Source organism: Dipodomys merriami, unplaced genomic scaffold (genome assembly GCF_024711535.1).
Source record: "Dipodomys merriami isolate MVZ:Mamm:240054 unplaced genomic scaffold, mDipMer1.0.p SCAF_20, whole genome shotgun sequence".
Lineage (NCBI taxonomy): Eukaryota > Metazoa > Chordata > Mammalia > Rodentia > Heteromyidae > Dipodomys > Dipodomys merriami.
In genome coordinates this window covers 13,006,398-13,034,120 of record NW_027203382.1, presented here as the reverse complement: position 1 = coordinate 13,034,120, position 27,723 = coordinate 13,006,398, and the positions used below count along the sequence as shown (strand labels likewise).

General features: G+C 36.8%; 1 protein-coding gene across 1 annotated transcript in view; it reads left to right on the top strand.

The window, feature by feature from the left end:
• Positions 1 to 27,723, top strand: part of Adgrv1 (adhesion G protein-coupled receptor V1) — a 469,087-nt gene that overhangs the window by 174,807 nt on the left and 266,557 nt on the right. Inside the window, exons 78-82 of the mRNA XM_070031103.1 lie at positions 9,335 to 9,519; positions 14,434 to 14,683; positions 15,220 to 15,359; positions 17,341 to 17,501; positions 21,210 to 21,310. Of these exons, the coding sequence (XP_069887204.1) occupies positions 9,335 to 9,519; positions 14,434 to 14,683; positions 15,220 to 15,359; positions 17,341 to 17,501; positions 21,210 to 21,310 (837 nt within the window). The remainder of the gene's footprint in view (positions 1 to 9,334; positions 9,520 to 14,433; positions 14,684 to 15,219; positions 15,360 to 17,340; positions 17,502 to 21,209; positions 21,311 to 27,723) is intronic.

The window sequence follows — 27,723 nt, the reverse complement described above, 5'->3', positions numbered from 1 at the left end:
ATGTAGGAAATTTTAGGAGTGGAAATGCCAAACCTAAACAAAAGCCACATTCTGCTATCATGTCAGTTGCTATGGAATCATGGCATGGCTAACTTTTCAAAATAAGAGTAGCATGGAATGACATCTGACTCTTTACTTTGTTTGGATGAAACCAATGCCTGTGTGACACCCTTCGTTTTAAAAGCTGGGAGTGATGGGTGAGCTCATTCAGCAGGATGGGCAACCCAGTCTGAACAGCAGTAGACACAGGAGACACATGTTCTCTGTGACTTGCCTGAAACTGGCTAGTGATTATCTTTTGCATTTGATCTTCAGGTTATTAAGTTATTATTATTATTATTATTATTTGGTATTATTTGGTCAGTCGTGGGGCTTGAACCCTGGGCCTGGGTGCTGTCCCTCAGCTCTTCAGCTTAAGGTGAGTGCTCTACCACTTGAACCACTACACCATTTACAGCTTTCTGGTGGTTTATTGGAGATTAGAGTCTCATGGACTTTCCTGCCTAGGCTGGTTTTGAACTGTAATCCTCAGATCTCAGTCTCCTGATTAACTAGGATTACAGGCGTGAGCCACTGGCCCCTGGCTTACATTATTTCTTAATTTTTTTTTAGCACCTCAATAGTCTTTGAAGTAGAAATGGTATGCTATAGGAACCATTACCTTCTGTTTGCCTTCTGCTCTCCTGGATACTAAAAGCATTCACAGGAAAAGAGGGTTGTAGGCTGGGTGCCGGTGGCTCACACCTGTAATCCTAGGTACTCAGGAGGCTGAGATCTGAGGATCGCAGTTCAAAGCCAGCCCAGGCAGGAAACTCCATGAGACTCTTGTCTCCAATAAACCACTAGAAAACTGGAAGTGGCACTGTGGCTCAAGTGGTAGAGCGCTCGCCTTGAGCTGAAGAGCTGAGGGACAGCATCCAAGCTCAGAGTTCAGGCCCCATGACCAGAAAAAAAAGAAAAAGAAAAAAAGATGTTTCTTGTTAAGATATTTCTTATCAACATTATTTACAGACAAGTATAAGAAGTTTAGTAGACACGTATGTATTTAAGTATTCAAAATATTATCAATGGGTTTTGAAATGTCATGCCTATTTTACTATATGGTATCCCTAAACAGATAATGCTTGAAGTATAGAAAAAAGAAATTATAGGTAAGGAGAAGAGGCCATGTCAAACTGCTTGTACAGCAAAGAGAAATACTGCTATTTCATGTAAAGAATGACCTAGATATAGGTCATTTCCTAATGACAGAGTGGCATGGAACAAAGGCAACTTGATTTTGGCCAAGAAGAGCCTAGTAACTACATGTTAAAGTAGGAAAGAGAACTTTGGGCTAGTTGGTCACACCTGGAATCCCAGCAATTCAAGGGGCTGAGAGCAAAAGGATTGTAGGTCGAGGCCAGCCTCAACAAAAAGAAGCATGACTCCACCTTGATCCATATGGCTGGATGATGTCCCAAATTTGAATCATGGTATTGAAAATGTGTGTTTGTGTGTGTGTGTGTGTGTGTGTGTGTGTGTGTGTGTGTGTGTGTGTGTGTGTGTGTGTGAAAGAGAGAGAGAGAGAGAGAGAGAGAGAGAGAGAGAGAGAGAGAGAGAGAGAGAGAGAAAGAGAGAGAGAGAGGGAGGGAGGAGAGAAAGAAAGTGAGAGAGAAATGGGAAAGGAAAGAGGAAGGACAGGGAAAGAGAAGTGAGTGTTTTAGAGAGTTAAAAAGAAATTTGGGCACTTTTTCACAGTATATCTATATCTATCTATATATATTACTTTTTCCATATATGATTATTTTCTCAGTATATATTATTGGTTAGAAATTAGTGCTTATTTCAGGAGAGTGATTTAATGGGGCATCTTATTATGATACATTTTGATTTCTGTGCTGTACTGAACAGAAATGCCCTATTTCCTTGAAGTTTGAGTAAATGTTTGGTCACATATAGTTCTTGGGTCACACACAACTGTTTGCGCATGATGGACACTAACAGGCATTGTGTTCAAGAACAACAGTATGGTATAGAACATTTGTTCAAATACATGTTTGGAAAGAATACTTCCTTTGGCATCACTTCTTAAAAAAGAAAGTTGGAGAATTAAGAGTTGTTAGGAAGGGCCTGGGCCATAACAATGCAATGGAGCTGAACATTTCTATTGCCTAGTAGTTTTGTTGAGATACACAAATAATGAGATTCATATAATGAGACACACAAAGACTCTGTGTTACAGTTGTTTAAAGTGCTCAGTGCAGGGACAAGTTGTGCAGGTTTGTAGCAGCCATCAGCTGTACATACCTTAGTGTGTCAAGGCTATATTAGTGAGTTTGTAGAAGTACACATTAATGATATAATGATGTAATTGCCTAACAACACACCTTTCAGAATGTGTTTCCATCAAAGTGATGCAAGATAATACATATTTTACCCTAGACTGAAAAAGAAGAGCACTTAAGATCTAGATGGTCAAATATAGATAAGGTTGTAAAATTTAGCCAATAAAAATAGAAGATAGCTATAGATTAGGAATTTCTAGACAGAACTTTGGCTGTTTCCTAGGCCAGACACGATTTGACCAAACTTATTATGAAAGTTGTCAGATGCCTTACTAACAATCTCCGTCCTTAAAACTCTGCTGCATTTAATATTCTAATTTTCAGATTGGTCAGGTTTAGTTTCATGGTTATTGAAGCTAGGTAGACATGAGTCAGAAAGCCTCATTTTGTGTTCTGGAACACATGAAGGGTGAGAGACATGACATCTGTGAAAGTTGATAGGCCATCCATACTTTCTAAGGCCTCTTTTTCATTCTTCCCTGTGGCTGAGTCAGGTTCTCTCTTTGCTTATGAGACAATTTGGATAATTTTGTGATTTTTTTTAGTTGGTATAAGTTGGCCTTTTCGAGCCAGAATCTCTATACGTTTTAGTATTTTATCTTTTATAGCCAATTTTATCTTTTATAACAACCACTAAGGTTGTTGTTATTTTGTGGTATGGAAATTTGAAATCAGAGATGTTTACTTGCCAGTCCCATTGTTTACTGAGTCATGCTCTTCACTATTTTGCTTATAGTTAGTGTTTTGGATAGTGTTTTATGATAGCTTTGCCTGTGATGGTCTCCAACTGTGGTTATCCTGTCTCCTTGTTCTGAATAGATGGGATTACAAGTATGAGCTACTGCATTCACTGTGAGTTACTGTTTTTTGACAAAGGAGTTGGAGATGTTGCAAGTTAGTACAGGGAGCTAGGAACACCTCCTTTGCCTGGCCAGTCACAGATGGTTCCACAGGAAAAATTGCTTATGCTCTTTCTGCCTCCATTTCCTTATCTGGAAACAAAGCAGACATAACAACAATCTTCTCATGAAGATTAGAGATTTTTAGCATAAAGCTCTGGGAGCTACCAAGTACTCATGCTAAAGATGTGTTATAGAAATGTTTTTTTGTCTCTGTATGGTATTTTCACAATTAAAAAAATTTTTTTTGTTTTATGTTTGTTTGCCATATTGCCATTTTCCCCTATTTTTCTTGAGTATAATTAAAAGTTTGAGTGTCTCCAGGATTCTTTGGTATAATCTTTAATTTTTAAATTCTTGCACATGTTGCACATATACACACATACATAAATATACACATATACATGTCAACAAATAAACCTCAATTTATATTGCTGTCAAATATTTCCTTTTTTCCCACAAGAATATTTTTTTATTGTGAAAATACCAGAGAGAAGGGTTACAATTACATGGGCAAGATAATGAGTCCATTTCTTATCAAGCATTGTTGCCTCCTCCTTTGTTTCCCCTTACCATCCCTTCCCATCTCCCCCCACCCACCCCTCTTCCCCCACTCCCATGCCAAAGTTGTAAAGTTCATTTTCGACATAATGTCTTGTACATCTCATTGTTGCAATGGGTCCACCTGTATCCCTATTTAAATAATTTGTTTTCTCCCTTCCCCTCCACAAATTATACCAACATCAAATACAGTGAAAGCAAGGGTTATACCATGGAGGAGGGACATACAAAGCAACAAAGAAATATCTTATAAATATGTCAGAAACAATAACCAGAAAGAAAAAAAAACATTTGAATCATTATCTTGGGGTTCATTTCCCTTAACATCATCTTATCTGACCATTGTTGCTTGTCTCAGACATATACTAGTTATTGCAAATAAGGGAAACCATGGGACCTAAGTTTCTTTGGGCCTGCCTTACTTCATTTAATATAATTTTTTTCCAAGTCTTTTCACTTCCTAACAAATGGGGCAATGTTATTCTTTCTGATGGAGGTATAGAATTCCATTGTGTAGATATACCACATTTTCTTGATCCATTCATCTGCTGAGGGGCATCTGGGTTGGTTCCATATCTTAGCTATGGTAAATAATGCTGCAATAAACATAATTATGCTGATAGCTTTAGTATGGTCTTGTTTGTGATCATTTGGGTAAATGTCCAAAAGTCGGATTGATGGGTCATAGGGGAGCTCTATGTGGAGTCTTTTGAGGAATCTCCATACTACTTTCCAAAGTGGTTGAACAAGTTTACATTCCCACCAACAATGCAGTAGGGTTCCTTTCTGTCTACATCCCCTCCAGTATCTGTTGTTATTAGAATTCTTGATTATCGCCATTCTAACTGGGGTGTAGTAGTATCTCAATGTTGTTTTGATTTGCATTTCTATTATGACTATGGAGGTTGCACATTTCTTCATGTATTTATTGGCCATCCTTCTTTCCTCTTCAGAGAAGTTTCTCTTTAAGTCTTTAGCCCACTTATTTATCAGGCAGTTATTTCTTTGAGGATTTGTTGTTGGGGGATTTAATTTTTTGAGTTCCAGTTATATTTTAGATATGAGACCATGAGACCCTTGTCTGTTGTATGGCTAGTGAAGATCTTCTCCCAGTCCATGGGCTTTCTATTGATCTTGCTAGCTATGTCCTTTGCCATGCAGAAGCTCTGCAATTTCATGCAATCCCATTTGTCCAACCTTTCTTTGATTTATTGTGTTTCTCAGTCTCTTTTAAGAAAATTTTGGCCTGTGCCAAGGAGACCTAGGGTTTCTCCTATTCCATCCTGTAATGTTTTCAGAATATCTGCTTTGACTCCTAGGTCTTTGATCCTTTTGGAGTTGATTCTGGTACAGGGTGATATGTAAGGATCTGCCTTACTTTTCTACAAGTGATTAACCAGTTTTGCCAGCACCATTTACATAAGAGGCTGTCTTTCTTCCATTCTAGTTTTTTAGCTCTCTTATTGAAGATTAGATGGCTATAGGTCTGTGGGTTCATTTCTGGGTTTTCAATTCTATTCCATTGGTCCTGAGGTCTATTCTTGTGCCAGTACCAAGCTGTTTTTATTACTATGGCTTTGTAGTAGAGTTTGAAATTTGGTATTGATATTCCTCCAGCACTGTTCTTTCTGTTAAGGATCTTTTTTGCTATTTGGGGTCTTTTATTGTTCCATATAAATTTTTGGATTGCCTCTTCTATTTCCTTGAAGAATGAGGTTAGAATATTGATAGGTACCGCATTGAATTTGTAGATAGCTTGGGAAGTATTGCCATTTTCTCAATGTTGATCCTTCCAATCCAGGAGCATGGGAGGTTTGCCCGCTTTCTAAGTTCTGTTTTGATTTCCTTTTTCAGGTTTTTAAAGTTTTCATCATAGAGGTCCTTCACTTCTTTGGTTAAGTTAATTCCTAGGTATTTTATTTTTTGTGGTGCTATTATGAATGGAGTTGCTTTCCTGATTTCAGCCACGCTTTTCTCATTGTTGGCATACAGAAAAGCCATTGATTTTTTTTTTTTGGGGGGGGGGAGGTCCGGTCGTGGGGCCTGAACTCTGGGCCTGGGCGCTGTCCCTCAGCTCTTCAGCTCAAGACTAGCGCTCTACCACTTGAGCCACAGTGCCACTTCTGGCTTTTTTGTTTTTGCTTATGTGGTGCTGAGGAATCGAACCCAGGGTCTCGGGCATGCAAGGCAAACACTCTACCACTGAGCCACCTTCCCAGCCCCAAGCCATTGATTTTTGATGGTTAATTTTATACCCTGCTACTTTGCCAACGTTTTGAATCAGCTTGAGTAATTTGGGAGTGGAATCCGTGGGATTTTTTAAATACAAGATCATGTCATCTGCAAAGAGGGAGAGTTTTACTTCATCTTTCCCTATTTGGATCCCTTTTATGTTTGCATCTTGTCTTATTGCTGTAGCTAAGCATTCTAATACTAGATTGAAGAGAAGTGGAGAGAGTGAACATCCTTGTCTCATTCCTGAGTTTAGAGGAAATGGTTTTAGTTTTTCACCATTAAGGATAGTGCTAGCTGTAGGTTTGTCATATACAGCCTTTATTGTATTAAGGAATGTTCCCTGGTTTCCTAGTTTTTCCAGAACCTTCATCATAAAGGGGTGTTGGATCTTTTCAAATGCTTTTTCTGCATCTATTGAGATAACCATGTGGTTCTTATTCTTGCTCTTGTTGATGTGTTGAATTATATTAATTGATTTGCATATGTTGAACCAGCTTTGCATCCTTGAAATGAATCCTGTTTGATTGTGGTGTATGATTTTTTGGATGAATTGTTGAAGTCAATTGGCCAAAATTTTGTTGAGAAGTGTTGCATCAATGTTCTTCAAAGAAATGGGTCTATAGTTCTCTTTCTTTGATGAGTCCCTGCCTGGTTTTGGGATGAAGGTTATGATGGCTTCATAGAATGTGTTCGGTAGTGAACTTTCTCTTTCAATTTCATTGAATAGTTGGAGGAGTATTGGTGTGAGCTCTGCTTTGAAGGCCTTATAAAATTCCGCTGTAAATCCATCTGGTCCTGGGCTTTTCTTAGATGGGAGGTCTCTTATTGCTGTTTCTATTTCAATGCTTGATATGGTCCTGTAAGATGGTTTAACTCATCTTGGTTTAGTTTAAGCATGTCGATATTTGCTAGGAAAAGGTCCATTTCTGCCAAGTTCTCAAACTTATTAGTATAAACGTTTGAGAAGTATTCCCATATAATGTTCTGAATCTTGGTTGTTTTTGTGGTGATGTTCCCATTCTCGTCTCTGAGTTTATTTATTTGGGTGTGTTGTCCTCTTTTTCTGATAAGATTTGCTAAGGGTATGTCAAATTTGTTAATTTTTTTTCCAAGAACCAACTCTTTGTTTTGTTGATTCTTTTCTATGGTTTTTTGGAGTCTAATTCATTTAATTCTGATTTTATTTTAATTATTTCTTTCTGTCTACTCCATTGGGGTTTATCTTGCTGCTCTTTTTGAAGGGGGTTCAGATGTCTCATAAATTGTTGGTTTCAGATCTCTCCAATTTGTTGATGTAAGAACTCAGAGCTATAAACTTGCCTCTGAGTAATGCCTTTGCTCTGTTCCTGAGGAACTGGTAATTTGTGTGTTCATTTTTGTTGAATATCATTTGAATTTCCTTTCTAATCTCTTCCATGAGATTAGAGCAGTGTGTTGTTCAGCCTCCATGTGTTACAGGACTTTCTTTGGTGGCTTTTGGTGTTGAGTTTTAATTTTATTCCCTTGTGGTCTGAGAGAATGCAAGATACAACTTCAATGTTTCTGAATTTGGACGTTTGCTTTGTGACCTAAAGTGTGGTCTATTTTGGAAAATTTTTCATGTGCTGCTGAGAAAAACGTGTATTCTGATGATGCTGGGTGAAATATTTGGTAGATGTCTGTTAACTCTAGTTGATCTATGCAGTTGTTTAGATCTGCAGTTTCTCTGTTGAGTTTTTGCCAATTGATCTATCTGGTGGGGATAGTGGTGTGTTGAAGTCCCCAACAATTAATGTCTTTGGATCTATGTGAGATTTGAGGGAAAGTAGTGTTTCTTGGATAAATTTGGGTGCTCCATTGTTTGGTGAATAGATATTTAGAATTGTAATATCCTCCTGAAGGAGAGATCCCTTAAATAGTATGTAGCCACCTTCATTATCTCTTCTCACTAATTTTAATTTGAAGTCTATTTTATCTGATATTAGGATCGCAACTCCCGCCTATTTATGGGGGACATTTGCTTGGTAGATTTTGTTCCAGCCTTTCACTTTCAAAAAAAATTTTTTATGGGTAATTTGTGACTCCTGAAGGCAGCTGATAGAAGGATCTTGCTTTTTAATGCAACTAGGCAGTCTATGTCACTTAATCGGGAAGTTAAGTCTGTTAATGTTGAGAGTTAGACTGTTTGGTTGTTCCTTCCATGTTATCCACCTTCTTGGGGACTGTGACAACTGGGTTCTCCTTATGGTTCTTGGATTCTCAGTTTGGATGCAGTTTCTTGGCCTTTATTGTAGTCTTTTTGGTTTTCTGTGTGTAGGACATCTTTAAGTATCTTTTGGAGTGCTGGTTTGGTGGAAATATATTGTTTCAGTTTTTCTTTGCTATGGAAGGTTTTTATTTGACCATCGGTTATGAAGGAGAGTTTAGCTGGGTACAGTATTCTTGGTTGATAGTTGTTTGTCTTTAGGGCATGACATACATCATTCCAGGCTCTTCTTGCTTTAATTGTCTCTGCTGAGAAATCAGAGGTGATTCTAATTGGTTTCCATTTATAGGTGATTGATCTTTTCTCCTTGACAGCTTTAAGGATCTTTTCCTTGGTCTGAATTGATCCTGTACAGATTATAATGTGATGGTGGGATGTCCTGTTCTGTCTATTTGGGGTTCTAAAAACTTCTTGTATTTAAATAGCCTATCTTTTTGCATGTTTGGGAAGTTCTCTGCTAGGATCCTGTTAAACAAATTTCCTAGCCCTTTAAGTTCTGTCTCCAGGTGTCCTCTATACCCATTATCCTCAGATTAGGCCTTCTGATGGTGTCTTCCAAATGTTGAATAGATCTATCATATTTCTTGGATTTGTCTTGGATAGTTGTATGTTCTTTTGTCAAATATTTCTGAAAGAGAAATACCATAAACCAGTAGATTAACAAGTGTGTGTGTATATACATATATGCATATGTATGCATATATAAGTAATTTTAAGAGAGACATCAGACAGGAGATATTGGCAACAGAGAAAATTTTAAAAAAATTAATGTTAATTATTGTAGCTAAGTTAAAGTGATCCGTTGAACTATTTGGAGCCTTATCTAATGATTAAATAGGAAATATGTTATTGACTATGTCCTTTTCCAGTAAAAGTTTATCTATGCATTTGAAGTGCAAAGAAATATATTTACAATTCAATTTGGACACCAGTTACTCCAAAATTCTTCATATGCTCATCTTCATTTTGTTAATGTAAATAACTTACTAGACATGTGATATTTTATTATACACATTAATTTCAGAGGATTAGTTACAAACATATTTTCCTCCTTGTGTCTTTTTTTCCAGATATCTGTTGAGGGAAAATCTCAAGCTTTCAGTATGGAAACCCGAACTCTTTTCTATGACATTCTTTGTGCTCTTGTTAACCCAAAGCGCAAGGACACTCAGGGATTCAGCCACTTTGCTGATGTGACTGAGAGTTTTGCCTTTTCTCTTCTGACAGATGTTACCTGTGGCTCTCCTGGGGAAAAGTAAGTATCTTCTATTACATTAGCATTAGCTTCAATGCCTTACTGTGCTGTCTACAAATCCCTGTGCAGTGAACATTAACATAGAGGTGATGTAACTAAGAAGTACATGGTTGGTGCATGGTACCTGTTGTCAAATTAGGCTAACTTTTGGAAGAAAACCTAGCAGCTCCCTCAAGAGAAATCAACTCATTTTTTGCCACCATATTTTAAAGACAAGGTCCTGATGTTTGTTTTCATTTATTGAGTGAGGAGAGGATACATTCCCAAGGGAAGGAAGGGAAGGGAGCCAGTTCCAGTGTTATAGAGAGTTTTGATGTGCTGGACTTGTGCTTTCCCCTGGAAATTATGGTTATTTCTTCTACTTGAAATCACTCTCTAGCACTGAGTTTCAGGCTATTTGTTTCATGACTGGAGTTCCTTGGCAGGAAGCTAGCCTAAGAAGAATGAAAAATTAAATATAGCTTATATTTATTAGTAACCATGGAATTAATCATATAGTTTTATATTCATATTGTTCAGTAGAATGATATATTAATTGTACTTATAATATTTGTAGTCCAAAGACTTGAAAATATTTTACTCCTATTCAACAACACAAAAATGACTCATAAATAGGTTTTCAGAGTTAGTCAATCCAGAAGCAAAAACATTGCCAGAGGAAATGAAAGATAAAAGAATAATAATATAAATGGTATTAACTTTACTTCTGATATAGTCCTGACATTGTATTAAATTGAGTAATATGAATTGATGTTTTGTAGATAAACCATTACAATGTTAAAATTTTATAAGGATTAACTTAATCCTTGATAAAAGTTGTCCATATATTATTTTATTTTTGTGAGAGATAATTTTAAGTAGTTATTCAAAGTTACAGTTAGTTATTACTTCTATTTACAGTGCTGAAGCTGAGCTAGAGACATGACCCAAAACTTGATTAGTTTACACTGAATGTGGCTGATTCTCAGGCCTACTTTACCTCATAGCCCCTGCTAGCTCCCATGCCCAGTTTGGTAAGAAGATTCTATAGCTTTAGCTTGATAACAAGGCCTCACCTACTTCCCCAGGGGTCCACAATGCCTAGACTTTCATCCCAGATCAATGCTAGGGTGTGACAAGGTGGACATACAGAACCAACATCCCCCTACACTGTACCATTTTTCTTTTATCCTTACCCTGTGAGTCCTAAAGATTGAGAGGCCCTTCCTTCCTTCCTTCCTTCTTTCCTTCCTTCCTTCCTTCCTTCCTTCCTTCCTTCCTTCCTTCCTTCCTCCCTCCCTCCCTCCCTCTCTCTTTCTCTTTCTCCCTCTCTCCCTCCCCCCTCCCTCCCTCTTCTTCATAGTACTAGAGCTTGGACTCAGGGCCTCACATGCTGTAAGCAACTTCTCTAGCTCTCAGATCATACTTCTAGCCCTCATATTTTCTTCATGGGGGAAGAAATATCAAAATCCTACAAGAGTATTTCTTCCTGCAGTAGGCTCTTTACCAGTTCTCATCACTCTTCCTAAGTCTCCCATCAGAAACCAGATTAGCAGTTCCACACTGGTAACTTCTGTAACTTTTTCTAACACTGTCTCCCAATACCTCTGACATGGATCCTTTGTTTACTGCAAGGAAGTTTGCACTAAGATCACAGACAGTGCTTATGTGGGGAAAAGTCTGCCATCATTTTCCCTTGAACTATGCCTGACTATATTATTCAGTTGAATTACACAATCAACAGTATTTCAGTTCCCCTAATCTTTTTATTTTTCCCCAATTTTGATATCATCAGGATATCAAAGTTTTCTTTCTTTTTAAAAAAATAAGTTTTTTTTATTGTGAAAATACTGTACAGAGGGGTTACAGTTACATGAGCAAGGTAATGATTACGTTTCTTACCCAGCATTGTTGCCTCGTCCTTTGTTTCCCCTTCCCATCCCATCCCTTCCACCTCCTCAACTACACCCCATACCCTCCACCCCTGCCTAAATTGTAAGGTTTGTTTTTTGACATAGCGTCTTATAGATCTCATTGTTGCAATGGGTCCACCTGTATTCCTATTTAAACATTTTGTTTTTTCCCTTCCCCACCCCAAATTATACTAACATCAAATACAGTGAAAACAGGGGTTATGCCATGGGGGAGGGACATACAAAGCAACAAAAAAAATCATGTGGTACCTTATAAATACATCAGAAACAATAGCAAGGAAGAAAAAAACCACTTGTGTCCCTATCTTGTGGTTCATTTCACTTCACATCATCTTTTCTGACCTTTTCTGCTTGTCCCAGATATATACTAGTTACTGCAAATTGGCTGTGAATGCTGAAGATCATATAGTGCCTTTAAAGGTTTATGAAAGCTTAAATGGGTTTCTGATGCACACCAAGAGTAGTCTTTTCTGTCTTAATGTTTAATGTATTCTCAGAGCCTGGAATACTGTGGCAGAATCTCATTGGTCATAGTATAATATGTGAATAGAATGGCTAAGTAAATAAGTATCCTTTCTGCTCTGTGCAGATATACAGGAAAGAAAACCTCATATCCAATGACAAATTAGTGAATTCAGTTTTCTTAAGAGAATATCAACACAGAATAAGCTAAGAATGTGTGTGTGTGTGTGCGTGTGTGTGTGTGTGTGTGTGTGTGAGAGAGAGAGAGAGAGAGAGAGAGAGAGAGAGAGAGAGAGAGATTTCAGGAACATGCTTAGAATAATGTTAAATATGAAGAATAGATGAAAGCAAGAATAGGATAGGGTTATTACATACAGTGTAATTGTTCTAGTAAGAGAAGATGAAGCCAGAAACATGGAAAGTGTTACCTTGAAGGCAATTATGTGATAAAAATAACATGCAGCCCATATAATTGTAACCCCTCTGTACAGTATTTTCACAATAAAAATAAAATAAAATCATGAAAAAAATAACATGATCGTGACCAATTGAACACAAAGAATAAAATAGCAGTCACAATGGGTTTCTTTTAATCAGGAATCCCTAACGATATTGAGTGCTGTGATATGTATTTCTCTGTTGTCTTAAGCAATCTCAAGGGCATTTGTTGAGAGTAAAGGGACTTGGAAATGTAAACAGTGATACTGTGGAGGAGAATGGAATGCAGGGCAGTCACTTAGAAGCCAAGTGGTCCCAAGGTTCCAACTGAGGTTGTCCACTGCAGATTTGTAGTGATGCCAATTATTCCATTCACTTGGCCCTCCTTAGGTCAGTCTCAGTCTGAAGCAGATTGTGGGGTTGAAGGTGGATATATTTGAAGGCATAGACACAGGAGGTTAAGGTGTCAGGGAGAATCTGGTTATGAGCGAGCGATCTGGCCCACTTGTATAAAGGTTTGTGGAGTCATTGTGCAATGTAGTGTTGGCTTGCCAACTCAGCAGAATACATGGCTGTTTTGACTAGACGAGTCTCAATAGCCTGAAGGCAGCAGAACTAAAGGGCTGTGCAGCTAGAGGTTCAATGTCTCAGATGCTTCGTGCAGATTCAGTGGTCTCAGGGCTTCTACAGTGACATTCTTAGGCTGAAAATCACCAGTGACAGTATGGAAGACTAGGTGGAGAGATTATAAATTGAGTTCTTGACAAACTGTTGGGAAGATGTATGCAACCAAAACAAATAGAAATATTTTCATAGGAGATTTGATGTTGTTATATTCAAATCTTGAACGAATAGGCAGCTTGACGTAAGTTATTTGATGGGACTGATTAAATTATGATTATTAAAGCTTTGATGATTTATTTTTCAGAGAAATTACATACCTCAAGTAAAAACTCTTTACTCTTTTCTTTCTTAATTGAGTCTTTCATTTAAAATTCTCTCTTCTGGTTGAGTATGGTGGGATATCCCTATAATCCTAGCTATGTAAAGGCTGAGGGAGGAGGATTTTGGTCCAAGGCTGAACTCAGGTATAAACATGAGACCCCCCCCCCATCTGACGAATAAAGTAAAAGCAAAAGGTGCTGGAGTCTTGGCTCAAGTGGTAGAGTGCTTACCCAGCTGAACAAGGCCCAGATTAAAATTGCAGTAACACCAAATATAAAGCAAACAAAACTCTTCTACTCAATTTCATACTTTGTATTTCACACTTTTATGCTTTCATACTCTGTATTTGTTTTGATCTGTATAATTGTTAACATTGGATCCATCAATGCCATACTAATATCCTAATATTTTAAGGCACAGATTTAATTTATTTTTGTATCTTATTGTTTTCAAAGATGTTGACTCTATGAACAGGTTGCAGATTTTCTGGGGAACTGGTTACAAATGTAAATTCCAGAAACTAGCAGCCTCCCCACACTCTATCTTGGATAAAGACTCTGAGTTTATAATTCTGGAGTGTAAACTAGAAATCTATTTTAAACTGAGTCCACATGATTTGAACACACATTGAGGCTTTAAAGTGATTTCACGGAGCACAGTGTCTTATTTTTCCCTAGGAGATCGAAAACAGAATTTCTAAATGAATAGAAACCATAGGTTTTTCTTACCAATCAAATAATTACATTTTCTGTGCTCACATGTGTTAAACATGAGGTGCCTGTAAATGAAAATATGGTGCCAAATCTATAAGGTTTGTGAAGTTCTTAAGTAAAACAGAGGTAATGGGCCATGCTTTCCTCTGCCTGTTTCCCCAATGCTGATGTGACTAACACAGAAAAGTCCATTTTACTGACACAAATTGTATCTTGATATCCGTGAAACAGCTTCTAAAAACTCATGTTTTAGGTTACAAGGCAGATCAAACAAAATGTTATACTAGTTACTTTAGCAAGAGCTGAGAGCTGATTGCTTCCAGTGGTTCTGGACTATTAGTATCCTTTTTATACAGGAAGAAGAGTGTCCCAGTGTAAAGATATGAAAATATGAAAATATGTAAATGCACCTCACTTGAGCAGACTTCATCTCTCTTTTATAGAAGCAAAACCATCCTTAACAGTTGTCCTTATTTGTCAATACTGGCGCTTCACTGGTATCCTCAGCAAATTAATGGGCACAAGTTTGAAGGAAAGGAAGGTGATTACATTCGGCTTCCAGAAAGGTTATTGGATGTGGCAGATACAGATATAATGTCTGGGAAAAGTACATGTAAATTCATCCAGTTTATGGAATACAGCAGCCAGCAGTGGTTTGTAACTGAAAACAACCTTCCTGCTCTGAAAAATAAGGTATTCTCTCATTTAAAAGCTTTTGTGATTATAAATGTGTGATTGTAATTTTCCTTTCTTAGCTGATACAAGCAGGATGCATTTATTCAATCAGATTTTTGCTGCACAGAGAGAAATAACATGAAAAATGGTAAAAGAACGTGAAACATGTTCCAAAGTTATAAGCCATTCGTAGAATGCTTGGTTTCAAAAATAGTTGGGAATGTTTCCTTCACCTTTGATTGAATAAAATATCTATATGGATGAAGTAAAAAGTAGAACTTCCCTAATACAATGTCTTCTCATGTGCTTTGCTGTTGATGTAGTCAGCCAGTTAGAGTATTGCCAGCTGAAAATATGTATGAGGTGAAGGTCAAATGTGCACACTGGGAAACCAATCAGAAGACCTGGACTCATAACTGAACTAGTTATCAACACTGGAAAGGAACAAGTGACTTCAGTTATTAGAAAAATGAAGTCCAGTTCAGAGTGGGAAATACTGTCAGAATACTGATGGGAAAATGTCATTAATGTTTTTGTTCCTTTTGGCATTGTAGGTGCTCTCTGTGAATGTGAAAGGACAGAGTTCACCACTCCTGTCTAACAACAATGAGGTTCGGTATAGGATTTATGCTGCTGAGCAGAGGCTTATTCCTGAGACGGCTCTCTGCCTCCTTTGGAATCGGGCTGCTGCAAGGTATTTACTGGAAAAAATTTTATACACTTTTTATTGTAAAAATACTGTACAGAGGAGCTACAATTACATGAGTAAGGTAATGAGTACATTTCCTATTGAGCGTTGTTACCTCCTCCTTTGTTTTTCCCCTACCATCCCTTCTCTTCTCATGAACCTAATTTTTTTTTTTGTTTTTTGTTTTTTGGGTCCGGTCGTGGGGTCTGAACTCTGGGCCTGGGCGCTGTCCCTCAGCTCTTTCAGCTCAAGGCTAGCGCTCTACCACTTGAGCCACAGCACCACTTCCGGCTCTTTTCTTTTTGCTTATGTGGTTCTGAGGAATCGAACCCAGGGCCTCAGGCATGCAAGGCAAGCACTCTACCTCAGGCATGCAAGGCAAGCACTCTACCACTGAGCCACCTTCCCAGCCCCCTAATTTTTTTTATACTGAGCATCAATGGTAGTCCCAGATGCTGCTTCAAACTGGTGCATAATCCCTACCATAAATGAGATCAAACAGTATAAGAAATGGTCTAGTGTTGTTCAGATGGGAAATGTAGTCTATTTATGTACATATGTGTGTAGCACATTACAATTCTTTTCATGGACTATAACATGAAATCAACTCGAGACAGTTAACTTTTTGATTTTTTTAGTCAATTTGTTGGACAAGAATGGAAATTCCTTTTTTTGTACTGCTGACATCTTGCTTGATGATTCAGGAGGTGGTGCTTTATGCTTAGAGGAATCAACAGGATTTAGAAATCATGTCCACAAGATCCTGGGGTACATTTGAGGGTTAAACCAAGAGATAGGATCAGGGGGAAGAGATTACTCTTTTTTTTTGAGTCTTGTTGGCCTGCAGACTCAAATCTCTGAGCCATTACTGTTGCGCAAAGCTCAGGTGATGCTGCAGGGAATGGTAATACTGACTGAGAGGGTTGAAGGCCCAGTCACTAGATTCTATTTATTACTAAGGTTAAGCTATATGAACTAAATTTTAAAAATAGATTCCTAATTAGGAAACTGTCTTCTAAAACATGAAAAGTCTGGTTAGTATCTTTTTCTGTGGAAACAACAAGAAAAAAGAACTATTTTGAAATGAAGCTCCCAATATTGACAATGGTATGATACTCTGTAATGATGACTGACCATTGCTTCTTGTCAGCTGAATGATTAAAAGAGTAAAGAACAGAGACTCTACCATGTATTTTGTTAATGAAGCAATACTTTTCAGGATGTAAGAGGTAGCAACTACATTTTCACCTAATGTTTTCAATTTCTAATGGGTTCATCAAGATCTAGCCTCATCATAAATCAAAGACCATCAACACATACAAAAATGATCTGTAATCCTCAATATATAAGTAGCAATAAAAAATTTCAAGCTTAAATCTGCAGTGTGGGTCAGGAAGTTGTCCTTAGAAGAGCAATGGAATCCAGATTCACCAAAAGGGAAGAGGCTCAAGCAATAATCCCTGAGAAATACAAAGTGAGTCAGACTTCATAGAAGGAAACACCTGAGGGACCTGGGAAACCATGTGACACAAATGGTTCTAAAAGAAAAGGATGAGGAAGGAAGCAGAGGAAATTTATATTTATATGGTTTATATGGTTGGGAATACAAAAGTGTTTATATACATGAGGAAAATGGAAATAATATATTTTGTATCTGTGTCAATCTGTTGGGGTTTGGGTGAGTTGGCTAGAGCATAGCTGGGGATGGACACAGCTCTATGGAGAGGGCTGATTTCTTTGTTACAGGGAGCGCTCTGGCTTTGGTAGGTGCACTGGTATTTATAAGGCTTCCTAAGGTGTCTTTGTGGAATCTGTTGGGTTATATCCTGGACAAAATGTTCCCTCCAGAGTTCCTTCTTGAAAATGTGGCCTGCGTAAATCTTGAGCAAAGAACATTTAAGTTTAGCAAGTTATTTTCTCTGTAGATGCAATCTCAACATGTGAAGGATGAATGAAAGAGGAGGATGACTCTTGTGTTTTTCTCTAGCTGGTTGTCTGACAGTCAGCTTTGCAGAGTGGTGGAGGATGCTTCAGACCATGTGGAATGTGCCTGTTCTCACATGTCCCTGTATGCAGTCTACTCCCAAACTGACAACCTGTCTTCGTACAATGAAGCCTTTTTCTCCTCTGGATTTATATGCATCTCAGGTCAGTGACAGCATTTTGACTCAATAATTTTAAAATGTTTATAAGAATAAAAGTCTGTTTCCCAGAGTTATTTCCTATGTGCATGATATAAACATATCACTTTCTTGTCATCTTATCCATTAATCCATACTACGGGTACTGATGTTTAGGATACAGCAGAATGTTAGTAAATAGTAAGAACAAGATATAGTTCTAACTCACAAGGAGAATATAATGAAGTGAGAAACAGAGGCCAGATAATAGGAAATATGGCCGTCTATGCTGGTATGTTTTATTAGATTCTACAGTTTAACGATCAGGATTTTGTGAGGCAATGCACACAAATCATTGTGTATTTTCAATGAAAATAACCTGACCTATGGGTTGATTTGAATTTTACACACAAGGAGGTATAGATATGCCAACCATTATATATCAAAAAATAAATCATGTTCTTATTCCATATTTAGGCCCCATTTCTATCAGTAGAAGGAAATTTAATTATACTTATGTCTTGATAACTATTTTCCCCAATAATTGTAGATGATAGCATTATTTTCACTTCCTGTATTTACACATTTGGAAGTCTAAGAAATCTTTACACTGTGTTTTTTATCTTCTCTCCTCCACCATGCCTCAATATATGTTTTATGGCTCCCTGTTTCTGTGAACAGTGTGCTCTTCACACAGAACTGGGTATATATAGGGTAATAGTTACAAACACAAATCCAGACTGCCTTGGTTCAAATATCGGTGTTGTCTTTAGCCAATTCTAGGACCTGGAATAAAGGATTTAACTTAGTATTTCCATACTCAATATATAATTTTACATCATATCTATACAACAATGGGTTAACTATATCAACTCACACATCTATTGTTTTCTTCTTTAATTATGTTTTACCAGTAAATGTGATTATCACGTAATGTGTATCTTTAAATTTATTGTACAAAGAACCTCCTGAATAATATTTATCTATTAGGAAGTTGTTTGAGATAAAAATCAAATAATTACTGTTTTTTATTCTGGTTATTAAAATAGTTATTAATATAGTTAGCATACTTTTTATAGTTATATATTTTCATTTATATCTCTTAATTCCAAATTTAACTTGGTTTCAGCGGCAAAGCCAAGAATTTCTTTTTTTGGGGGGGGGGTTCTGGTCGTGGGGCCTAAACTCTGGGCCTGGGCACTGTCCCTCAGCTCTTCAGCTCAAGGCTAGCGCTCTACCACTTGAGCCATAGCGCCACTTCCAGCTTTTTATTTCTTTTTGCTTATGTGGTGCTGGGGAATCGAACCCAGAGCCTCAGGCATGCAAGGCAAGCGCTCTACCACTGAGCCACCTTCCCAGCCTCAATAATTTCTTATTCTGAAGAGTTTCATTAAGAAGCTAATAGCTGATTTGATAATGAAATTATGATAATTTGATTTTATTTGGATTTGTCTATTCAGGAGGCAGATATAGCTATATAGAAAGATTAATTAATAGGTACCAGATTTACTATTCAGAAATATTCATAAATATTTCAAAAAAAATTTGTGGGAAAATACACTGTCTTAATGAAGAATGTTGCTAAGAACATTAAACACAAACTAAAATCTAGACTATAAAGGCTCATCTGTTCTTGAAAAAAATATTGAATATACTTAAGGTTTAAAAAATAAATACTTCCATATCCTTCTCTATTAACTAACAGATAACTATGACACATTATAGTTAAATACTAAGAAAATCTAGCACATTTTCATGCCTCTAGTTTGAATCCTGGGCTACCACCAGGTGTCATGATAGCATTTTTATTGAAATTTCAAGCACTTAATTAAATATTTCCGAGCTAGTCACATTTACTTGCACTAAATTTGCATCATGCAATAGGAGTGAAATGGGGGCTGACCAAATTAGGGGAAAAGGCTATTAATAAGCTCTTATGAAATAAAAAGAATAATAACAATACTTTGGGTCATCCTGTAACAATGAGATGTACAAGACACTATGTTGAAAGAGAACTTTACAACTTTCGGGGGGGGGAAGGGAAGAGTTAGGGAGATGGGGAGGAAAGGGATGGAATGGGAAAAACAAAGGAGGAGGTAACAATGGATAGGAAATGGACTCATTACCTTGCTCATGTAACTGTAACCCCTCTGTACAGTATCTTTACAATGTATATATATATATATATATATATATATATATATATATATATATTTAAAAAACAACAATGCTTTTTGCCCTATGCCAACACTAATGCTTTTATTTTACACTGTTATCATCTACCATGATTGGCTTCATAATAAAACACATATTTGTGATCGTGTGATTTATGATTAAAAACTTGTACGGTACTGCTTTTAAGTCAATATCTCTCTCTTTCATACACTCACTCACACAAACACACACACACACACACACACACCATGAATTTTAGCAAGTTTTGACCATCCTATGGAACTGAACATGTTAGTGAGTCTTGCACAACAGCTCCAGTAGTATAGTTATTACGTAAGTAAAGTTGCAGAGCTAGGCTTCAATTACTGTCTAAAGACAAATGGTGCATCTGTGTGGGTAGGTTTTGGAAGCAACCCAAAAATCGCACAACTGTCCCAGAACACATGATGCCATTTCTGGAATAAGATAGATTGCCCAGGTTTTTTGAACAAATATCCAAATTAGAGGCCTTGAAAAATGCAGAGTTTTGCTTCCTGGTGTTCTTAGTCTACCTTATTAAAATACAAAAGTTGAACTGAAATATTTTTCCCCAAAGGATTTTGAGAAACATTTCTATGCTGAAAATGAGTCATAAGACCGTATGTGGGCATTGTGCAGATGTGCATTCAATTTATGTTCATGTGTGGTATTCACCAACAGCATGTTTCATATTTCCTAAAGATGATAGAAGAAAACACAATGTCAAGTGAGCACAGTGCTTCCTGTTTATCAAGGAATCATGGACACAACTGCATAGCGTGATGCAAAGTAGATGACAATGCGGTGTTCCTATGTCAGTTGATGAATGCCTCAGTGATTCTTAGATAAAATAATCCTATTGAAGACATGAAGGCAAAGGGGACGATCATTTGCAGCACATTTAAGTTTTAAATGACATAAATATTCTTAAAGTGGTCTGACTTTAAAATCTGGTATTAAAAGAAATTTATGTGATAATTCGTAAACACCGGGTTTTTGTCCATCCTCTTGAAATAGTATAAACGGGTAAATTCAAATAGATTTAAAGGTAATTACAAAAAATGAAGAAAATTACAATAATCTTCTTTATGACACATAGAAACTGAAATCTTTAAATTTGTTCAGGGGAAAACAAAAACATCCTCTTATTCTTTTTGTGGCCTCAGGTTGAATAAAACTTCATAATTGGAACTGTTGTAGTTATGGTGCTCTTGCTAGTAGTCTCCTTTCTTAAATATGAACTAAGAAAATCGATGATTTACCAATATTATTCATCTGCTTCTTTGGGGATTTCTTTTCAGTAAGGAAGTAAAGGTAGGTATTTGAAAAATTAAAGCTATTCTTTGGGTGTAATTGATAGGTGTGCAGATTTTATGAGTCATATGAAATAGAATGGACAGAAATGGTACAGTAATCTTTTCCAGGACCTCTGTGGTGTACGGCCTAGATGGACCTCTGTGCTTATGTGTCCCAACAACACCTACTGTACACTACTTGTCTCTATGGATTATGAAACCACACACAGACTCTTTTGTTTCTTCAGGTCTTTGCTTGGCTGTTCTTTCCCACGTCTTCTGTGCCAGGTGCTCCATGTTTGCAGCTAAGCTTCTGACTCACATGATGGCGGCCAGCTTGGGTACACAGGTAGGAGAACTCGGGAATTCCCTACTTGTCCTGAAATGTTCATGCTTCCTCTTCTATAATCCTTGACCTCATTGTCCAGGTAAGGAGCACTTCAACTGAGTTGAAATAAGCTTGTTTAGTTTTGCAATGAAGAGGGTGCTGTCTAGTAGCATAAAGGAATGTGAATATTAGATCGAAAACGCATATTTTGAGAACTCTTTTCTCTGGAGAAATACCTTAATGATTACTGCTTACGAGAAAATAACTTCATCCTAGTGCATTCTATTGTCATCTAACTTATGCTAATAATGTTACATGTGGTCAAATAAAATATGCTGTTAGAATTGCTTTATAGGAGGGGCATTATGATGATGTATACCATGGCTGGGGGAAATCTCAATAATAGAGTATAAGTGGTGCTCTGGGTTTAATCTTTACAACCAGAAAAAGAAAACGAACAAAAATAGATAGGCACACTGGAACATCTGAGTACATGCATTGTTTAACATATACATTTTGGAAAGCATTCTCTTTTGGAATATTGTGCACTTGTTTAGGGCAGAAGAAATGGTATGAAAAAAATCAAATTATTCATTGGCATGCAATTTAAAGCACACAGTGAAAACTAAGGTACAGCATTCAGGTCACCAAAAGAACTTCTCTCTCTCCAGTGCTCACAGCCTCATTAAGAAGTTATAAATGAAAAATCATGTCATTCATAGGGGATCATGTACTATTTGAGAACTATCCTGAATATAGCAGATAAGAACTTGGTTCATTTTTTTATAAAGTTTGAGAAAGTGTCTACAGAAGAGTTTTGTGTGTGTGTGCTAGGACAGAACTGAGAAAACTTTCCCACCGCTCACTGAGATGGGGAAAGAAGAACACAGATATTGTATAGGAAAAGAGGAAAAAAGCATTAACTTTTCCATTATAAAATTGAAATTATAGATTGCATTATAAAACACGTTAAATTGTGTTTGCTGTGTTCTTTTTGAAAAGAATTAGCTATTATTTTTTTTAAAATTGTGAATTCTCTTTTCTGGATGGGGGTCACATCTGGAGGACAGACAATGCTTTGTCTCTTTATTTGGCACTGGTTACCTGTGTGTGTTCACTTGGAGTAGGTGCATTGTCTTGTGCACTTATCTGAACACACTGTCCTTTAAATGCTAACGCCTATTGCATTGATCTCTCAGGAGAACTTTTAACAATGACATCAGTGGAGGGGATAAAATGGAAAATGATCCTGAACATTGGCATTTGGTTGCCTTTTTTTTTTTGTCCCAAGAATGAAAATGAACTGTAAATGTCACAAATTTATTTTTTTCAGAGAATAATCCAGGACTAGATTCCAAGTAGAGGCTCCCAGATTGTGCTTTGAAAGGACATAGAAACTGAACTATGGATAGTAGCAGTTGTTGCCAAAAGAGGGCTTGCACTGAATTTGAAACGACTATTTATGTGACTTCCATATCCTGTCTTAGCCCTCTGATCTTGCATTTGCTTCTTGTATGTGAGATCTTAAGAGCCAGCCTTTCATAATTAGAGTGTATTTGACTGTATTTACCACCCATTTTGGTAATTGTTAGAGAGCACTATTTGTATACGACTTAATTACAGTACTGCAGAATTGCACACAGTTCTTTGGCATCCTAGCAGACACATTTGCTAATGTCTAGGGATGTGAAAGAAATAGAATTTATAGGTCGAGTCATTCCTTCTGGTTCACATTGTATTCAACGTCGCTTTTGCACAAAATGATTAGTTAAATGCACCAAAAATTTCAGCATATTTTTAGAACACAAAGCATTGAGACATGGAAAAATCATATACTATATACTTTGTGATGTGAAATTAAAATATTTTTATAGCTTAGCGAAGGAAATTAGAATGTTGTTGATGAACAGTACTGTTTTTTAAAATGGTCTACCTCTCTACTTGGAATTTTAAGACATCCTCTTTGTTAAAAATCTTTAGCTAAGGCTTTAAAACATTCTTAGGCCCTCCAAAATTAGAAATAAAGCTGACTATAGGAACTCAGGCTCCCCACTCCTTAGTTTTAAAGAATTTATAACTATAGTTACCATATGTTGCTGATGGAAATCATCACAGATCTGATCTTGATCTCTTATCTGGTCTTCCATCAACATTATGTTTATATTATTAGAAGTTAAATGCTATCAAGAGTACTCTTCAGAAATACAGATCATTCTGAGTGAGATAAACCAAGAGCAAAGAGACAAACGGCACGTGGTCTCCCTGATAGGTGGATGCTAAAGCAAAAATGCAAGGAGATATGACAAAGTAAACAGTACTTGAGAAATAGGATAACCACTCATTTTGTTGTATCATTGCTAAATGACTCTATGTTCTTGACCATATATATGGTCATATATATGGTATGTGTGTGTGTGTATATATATATATATATATATATATATACATGCAATGAAGGAAAGCTGGGAGGGAGATGCAGAATAAGTGGGAAATGGAAGAACAAACAGCAAAGGCGCCCATCAGCTGTACTGGACCTAGATGAAAATGAACTAAGCAACCCAAAAAGAGCAATGAGAAGGGAGGAATAAGAGGGAAAGAGGGAACAACTTACACTAAAGCAAAAGGAAAGAAATATAACTATCACCTGATGTGGAAGAAATAATTGTATTGTCAAAGCCCATAGAATTCACAAACCTTATAGACCATGATAGTGACAATTTGCTTTGTGAAGGTTAAAATGTGTTTGTGATTTTAACTATCACCATTCCACAACACTGTGAAATATGTGAAATTTATGTAATCACCTAATCTCAATTTAAAAGAAAAGTGAGAGAAGGGATGGGTTAGAAGTGATGGGTGACAATGTTGTCAGATACCTTGTATTCATATACTTTTTTGTAGAATGGGAACTTCTTTGTACAACTTCTTAAAGGTAGTAACAATAAAAATACAGATTTGACAGTAGTTCTTTTTATTTTTGCCTTTAACTCAGGGCCTAGGCACTCTCCTGAGCTTCTTAATGCTCAAGGCTAATACTCTACACCTGAGCACAGTGCCACTTCTGGCTTTTTCTGTGTATGTGGTACTGAGGAATTAAACCCAGGGCTTCATGCATGCTAGGTAAGCACTCTACCATGAGCCACCTTCCCAGCCCCAGTAGTTCATTTTATTTAACGTTTAATTTTGTTGTTATTATTAAGGTAGTATGTAGAGGGGCTACCATTTCATGAGTCACATAATGAGAGCATGCATTTCTTTTTTTATTAAAAAGGTTTTTTTTTATTGTGGAAATACCATACAGAGGGGTTACAATTACATGAGCAAGGTAATGAGTACATTTCTTATCAAGCATTGTTGCCTCCTCCTTTGTTTCCCCTTCCCATCCCTTCCCATCTCCACCCTCTTCCTTGCCCGCACCCCACGTTTTTTGACATAATGTCTTATACATCTCATTGTTGCAGTGAGTCCACCTGTATCCCTATTTAAACAATTTTGTTTTTTCCTTTCCCCTCCCCAAATTATACCAACATCAAATACAGTGAAAACAGGGGTTATACCATGGGGGAGGGACATACAAAGCAACAAAAAAATCATCCTATAAATATGTTAGAAACAATAGCAAGAAAGAAAAACCATTTGAGTTCTTATTTTGGGGTTCATTTCACCTAACATCAACTTGTCTGACAGTTTCTGCTTGTCTCAGACATATACTAGTTACTGCAAATAAGGGGACCCATGTTTCTTTGGGTCTGGCTTACTTCACTTAATATAATTTTTCCTTTCTTTCTTTCTTTCTTTCTTTCTTTCTTTCTTTCTTTCTTTCTTTCTTTCTTTTTTTCTTTCTTTCTTTCTTCCTTTCTGTCTCTTTCTTTCTTTCTCTCTTTCTCTCTCTCTCTTTTTTTCCCTTTTTTTTTTTTACAACGCCACCTCTTCCTTTGTTTTCCCCCAGTTCCCCCCTCACCATCACATAATTTTCCACATACGTAGTTAACTGGTAGTTCTTGAATCTTTATTGCTGACCTAGGATTAAGCTCAATGACTTTTGAGTGGAAGGAAAAAATGGAAACGTGATCATCCTTGACTTCCTTTTGGAACAATGCAGTACCATAAATCTGAATCAGGTAGTCAGGAAAATGGGCTAATGGCTGACTCCACTTGTAGAAATATATAGAATATTATATCCAGAAATAGGAATGTGATGTATTGCATTTATAGCCAAACTAGAAGAAGATAGATAAGAATCTGAAGATGGTTCTTGCTTTAAAAGTCAAATAATACTTCATTCTGGATGGTGTTTGTCATTGTAGCGCCATTGACTATAAAGCACCAGCAGGTGGCAGTAGAATATTTTTCTCAAACTGGTCAGTACTTGCCAGTGATAAGGGTCACTAAAAAAACAAAAACAAAAGGAAACAACAACAAACAAACAAACAAACTTAAAAGGCACTTTCATGGATGCTTCCTGGACGAGGCTAGAGGGTGCTTGTTTAAAGCATAGTATGTACACAAAGTAGATTCCTGCCTTTGACTTTATATTCCCTTTATTTAGAACTCAATTGAACATATTGATAACATGAGAAAGCTTGTACATAATTGGTTTATGTATCTTGATACTATCATTTGGTTATATTTCAGCTTAGGGCATAAAACTATTTCAATCATATTTACTCTCTGCTAAGAGCATCAGGAAGTATTTTGAGTATTTAATAAGTATTGATGTAGAAAAATTGTTTAGTAAAACTTTAGAGACAAAGTTTATACTTCTAGGTGTTTATCAGAAATGGAGTTTTTCTTCAATGCCAAGTTACATTTTTCTCATTTATGGATGAATAAATGGTAATAAGTTATGGGCCATTTGATTCACGCATGATAAAAAATACTTGGCATTGAGTGATATTTCTGGGGGGGAAAAACATCTAATTATATCTTTGGGATTTGAATCTTAGAATCACATTGCCAACCCTCTGTGCCCTGATAAAGCTGGTAAATACCTGGGCCAAAGGACAAGTTTGCAGTTCAGGGTTCTGAGTTCCGGGGTTCTATCAGGAAAAGTAATTCTCCAAATCTAAAAAAAGAAATGTCCTCATAGAAAACACAATGATAAGGTAGAACTGTATTTACTCTGGTTAATAATACATAACAAGGGGAAAATATTTGCTTTTCTCTACTCTTTCTGTGTGTTGTTTGGATTAAACACATTTTCTGAAACTAAGTAGCAAATGGGTCCAGAAAAACAAATGTATGGAAGTAAGTATAACTGTGCTTACCAGTAAGCCTATACACTATCTAAACTCAGATGTCTATAGACATATTTAAACATTTGAAATATTTAATCTTTTTACAGGGTTTGCAGAGTTTAAGCTGCCTAGAAGGCTGAAGAGTATTGCTTTACAATTGTGAGGACTGTTTTCTGGAATTTAGCAGAAGTTGGGCTGTCAATATCTCCCTCCTACATCCCCCCCCCTCTTTAATCCTTCTCTAACATTTTGGATGACCTTTGAAAAGTTTTATGTCCAAGGGAGGATCCATATTCCCCCATACTTATGAAAAAATTCTCCCATAACCTGGGATTTGTGTTATTCTAGCCTGGCCTAGCTTGTATCTTTGAGATTCTTTGAGAATCATTAGTCTGATGGAACCAAAAGACCTGGGAAAAAGCTCCCAAAGCTGGATATAGGATTTTTTTCTCTTCCCTCCCCCCCCCCCCCCCAGTAAGCAGCTTACACTGTTTTGTTGAGACTATGAATTTAAAAATGTCATTGTGTGATTAGATCCTAAAAACCCAGTTAATTAGCATATTTTTAATTAATTGAAGCAGAGTAAGATGAGAAATTGTAAATAGAACAGAGCAGCCTTTTCCTTAACAAGAAGTTTTGATCGCTCATGTATTAACAGACTACCCTTTACTGTTTCTAATTTTGCAGTTGAAGACAAAAAGATTTTTACAAATTTAAATGCTGGGATTCAAATTATATCTTGCTTTAAAAATTGAGACTTTGAGGAGGTGGGAGGGAAGGGATGGTAGGGGAAAAGCAAAGGAGGAGGCATCAATGCTGGATAGGAAATGTACTCATTACCTTGTTCATGTAACTGTAATCCCAATGTGCAGTATTTTCACAGTAAAAACTTTTTTAAAAAGAGATTGAGACTTTGAGAAGCAGCAGTTTCATTATTTAGTAGGACAATTATGATTTGTTAGCATAGATATAGATGCACCAAGAAAATTCTTTGAAAATCTTAGTGCTCGAGGCCTCTTGTTAAAGTTCACAATGCTGAATCAGTAAGTTTTGGTGGGTTTCCAGATCCTGTTTGCTAAGAGTTTAGATTAACTGTATTGTAATTTACAAATACTTCCCTTGATTGTTGGCACAGCTCTTGTCTTTTCACTATTATTACTAAATGGAAACTGTCAACCTTTTTTCCTTACTATAAAA